Source organism: Phaethon lepturus, unplaced genomic scaffold (assembly GCF_000687285.1).
Source record: "Phaethon lepturus isolate BGI_N335 unplaced genomic scaffold, ASM68728v1 scaffold27842, whole genome shotgun sequence".
NCBI lineage: Eukaryota > Metazoa > Chordata > Aves > Phaethontiformes > Phaethontidae > Phaethon > Phaethon lepturus.
The window spans coordinates 13,643-17,298 of record NW_010524568.1 but is presented as its reverse complement, the minus strand read 5'-3'; the positions used below and the strand labels follow the sequence as shown (position 1 = coordinate 17,298).

Genomic DNA, 3,656 nt, shown 5'->3' with positions numbered 1-3,656 from the left:
TTTCGACGGTACGTGCCCTGCCCGCGCCGGGTTTGGGCAGCGCCCCGCGGCCCTCCCGGGGTGATGCCCGCCCTACCGCTGCCGTTTAGCCCGGTTCTGGCAGCAGCAGCGAGCCGTGCCTCTGACGCAGGGGTTCATATCGGGTCTATCGGTAACGGAAACCTTTGGACCCGAAGCGGCTTAGGGGTGTTCAGTTGCGTAGGAAAGGAGCGATTCCAGGCAGTGACGCAGCAGTTTATATTTCCCCGTCTTGGAAAAAGCGGGTGGTGTGGGGTGGTTTTTTTTTTTCCTAGAGGGCGATCTGTTTACATGGAGGCTTCGCCAGCGTCGGGTGTTTCCATGGGTGGATACGCAGTTTTTATATCCGCCTTCCGCCGATGTCCTGGAAATCCCGCATTGCAGATTTTAAAGCGATGGGGATAAATACGCTCCCTGGAAACGGCTTGGTGCCAGCTTCAGGGCCGGGCTCGGCGCTTTGGAGGTGGGAAAGGTGAAAATAATCCCGCGTGTGACAGAAGGGAGTATTTTCTCCCGTCCTTGGAGTGTGACTGATGTAACGGGGGGGCCCTTTCCCCCACCCCCCTTTTTTTTTTCTCTTTCCCCCCACCCCCCTGCCAGCTGCCGCACTCACATCTGTTTGTTGTGAAACCCGAAGCCCCGCCGCACGTGACCCTCGGCATCACAAATTCCCGCTTTTGTTCGGCGTCCGAGGAGCCCGCGGGCACCCGGGGCGGGTTGGGAAAAGCTGCCGCAGAGAAGCACCGGGGGCGGGGAAGGGGAGGGAGGCGAGCCTTGAAAACGTCGAGATCGTGTAAGCGGCCCCGATTTTGTTTACCGCCTTGCGGAATTGGATACAGCGGATTAGCCCGGCGTAATACGGGTAGACCTGAGTTTCACCTTCTTGCCGCCCTCTCGCCTCCTCCCCGCCAGCCCCCTTTGTCCTTTTGTGTCTATTTTTGGTGTGATGCTGCAGACGCCACGTGGTCAGTGAAAGGGAGCTTGCCTCAGTAAACAGTCAGCTGATGGGGCTGTGTTGTTCCTTGCAATAGCACAGCCGGATGGGCCAAGTCTGTGGATGGTGTAACCCCACAGATGACCTGGAATTACACCGCTAATAGCTTTGGCCCGTAAGAAATTTGAAGTGAGGTTTTGGGGGAGTTGTTTTGGTTTTTTTGTTTTCACTCCTAAATAACAGGTTTGTGAATTCAGTTTAGCTGTACTAGAAGGAGCTGAACAATTTAAAAAAAAAAAAATATTTTTTTTTTTCCCCCCCCTGCTTTTAGGAACGAGAGTATACAGCCCTCCAGAGTGGATCAGATACCACAGATACCATGGGAGGTCAGCAACAGTATGGTCTCTGGGAGTTCTGCTGTATGATATGGTTTGTGGAGACATCCCTTTTGAGCAAGATGAGGAAATCTTGAGGGGACGATTATACTTCAGGAGAAGAATTTCACCTGGTGAGTTGTACAGGGATCAAGTGGGGGCCTTTTTTTTAATAATCCTGTACGTTTGAGTTTGCACAGGTAGGGGTTTTCTTATTCAAGGTTGTGTTTTTACTTTCCTAGTCTAAAATTGCTTTTTTTTTTGTTTGTTACAGAATGTCAACAGTTGATCAAATGGTGCCTTTCACTGAGGCCTTCAGACAGACCAACACTTGAGCAAATTTTTGACCATCAATGGATGCACAAATCTGAAGTAGTGAAGTCTGAGGACTGTGACATAAGGCTACGGACCCTTGATACTGATGTATCTAGCACAAGCTCAAGTAATGAGAGTCTGTGAATTAAAGGACCTCGCACTGGGAGGGGAGCTACAAGCAGAAAGACCACAGTGCTGCTGCCAATACGTAGGAGGGGCTAGAAAAATGCATTCATTATTCTGTAGTTGAATCTTTGTCTGAGGGACTTGATTTTATTTTCCCCCTTTGCTGGTTTCTGCTTTGGAATGAGAGATTTCCTTTGGAAACGCTGATGTTTGGGAGTTGCAGGCCAGTACTTAGTCAAAGACTGACCTTATTAAGAAAGCAGTGACCTCTTGAATACATGGTAAACTTTTTTGCTCTCATAGAGCCTGGACTAGATTTTATTTGCTTTTGAGTGCCTTTTTGAAAGCTGCTTCAGTGGGACTTTCTTTTTTGAGCTGTGTATGTCCAAAGAAGATCCAGTTCATTATAGGAATTTGCTCCCTTTAGACTCAGTGCTGGAGGAAGCAGCTCCTATGATGCATTGGAGAACATGTTCGGTGATTGAATGAAGTAGTCCCATCCACTGGTGATGGAATACTTGAACACAGACATTTCACTCCTGCCCCTGGCCCTTTCCGAACCCAACCCACCTCTGCTGCTCAAAATATTTCCTATAGCCTGCACAGAAATATGAACAGGTATATCAGCTTTTTTATCAGAAACATTTATTCATGTTTCCTTTTATCATCTCTACCACTGGGCATGAGAAGCCCCTTTCTCAACTCCCCCCGGCCTTTTGTCACCCTGCGAGTCTTAAAAGTACGTATGGGCATGTCGAATGCACAATCAATGCAATATTCAAGGACTTTACTTTTTTTTTTCCATACCTGTATAATGTGTTTATGTAAACTTGGTTTTTCCCATGTACTATACAGTTATTTATTGTTTGGAGTTTAGAAGACCTCCCACAGATTTCAGCTGTGGCTATTTATTTGGTTAATTTATTTGGTTAGAGTTATTCAACACTGTGCTTTCCCCTCTTTCTCCCCATGGGAATTCTAGTGATTTGCCCATGGCACTTTTTTTCTGCATTCCTGTCAACTTTTGTTTTTTAAAAAAAAAAAGACAAAAAAAAAAAAGAATTTTCTGACCTTATCAATTTTTGTTGGAAGATGGAAAATTGTTGTACAAAGTCTAATTTAAGGGAAATAGAATGGCTTTTTAAAGTTAGTCAGTATGCCTTTTGTCTGGTATTATTGTACCAGAAATGTAAAGTAATGCTATTTGGAAGGGTTTTAAATTATTGACATTGTACAGTCTCCGTGCATTGGCTCTGGAAGGTAGAGTGGCAGAGTCATAAACCTTAATTTATTTTAATAGCTGTGTTTCTGTGATCTGGTTGCATTTATGCAGCTTGGATTTGGATTTTTTTTCTTCTGTTTAACAGTGTGAAATGTATGGAGATCATATTTTTTATACAGGTATTTCAATTAAACTTTTTTTGTATATAACAGTTCCGTGTTTGTGTGCTCACTTCTATCTTCACCGTTATTCTCAGTGCCAGCTGGGGAACACATACTCTGCTACTTCACTTTCTCTAGCTTGTAAAGGCCTACAGCAGCTGACCTGGAGTTAATAGGTCTATGCTATTAAGCAGTGACTGTTTTGGAAGAACTAAGCAATCCCTCATCTTGACTGTATCTACTTCTCAGTCGGGTATTTCATGTGGAACTGGAGAAGGTGTACAATACAACAGCACCAACTGCCTGCATCGAAGGGAATGGGCCAGTAATTGTGGGGGTTTTAACTCTGTAAACACTGAATAACTGAAATCCCACTGTACTCATTGTCCTTAAGTGAGGAAGGCTTTTGTAGTCACTGGTGCTTTCTGTTTTCGCAGTTGACATGTTTACTTTCCATTACATTCGGTTTCCTGCCTCCCCGCGTACCCCTTCCTCCTGGGGCCGGA

General features: G+C 45.5%; 1 protein-coding gene across 1 annotated transcript; it reads left to right on the top strand.

Moving 5' to 3' along the window:
• The first annotated feature begins 63 nt into the window (after positions 1–63).
• Positions 64–2,209, top strand: LOC104616221 (serine/threonine-protein kinase pim-3-like). Its single transcript, XM_010282498.1, has 3 exons — positions 64–151; positions 1,284–1,460; positions 1,601–2,209. Exons 1-3 carry the CDS (start codon positions 64–66, stop codon positions 1,783–1,785), a joined length of 450 nt encoding a protein of 149 aa, XP_010280800.1. The 3' UTR covers positions 1,786–2,209.
• Positions 2,210–3,656: the final 1,447 nt, after the last annotated feature.

Excerpts from the sequence above, each read along its gene's own strand:
- LOC104616221 (XM_010282498.1), top strand. The coding sequence starts at position 64 with ATGCCCGCCCTACCGCTGCCGTTTAGCCCGGTTCTGGCAGCAGCAGCG. Across the intron at positions 152-1,283 it reads GGTTCATATCGGGTCTATCG|GAACGAGAGTATACAGCCCT; the intron begins GTAACGGAAACC and ends CCCTGCTTTTAG. Across the intron at positions 1,461-1,600 it reads CAGGAGAAGAATTTCACCTG|AATGTCAACAGTTGATCAAA; the intron begins GTGAGTTGTACA and ends TGTTTGTTACAG.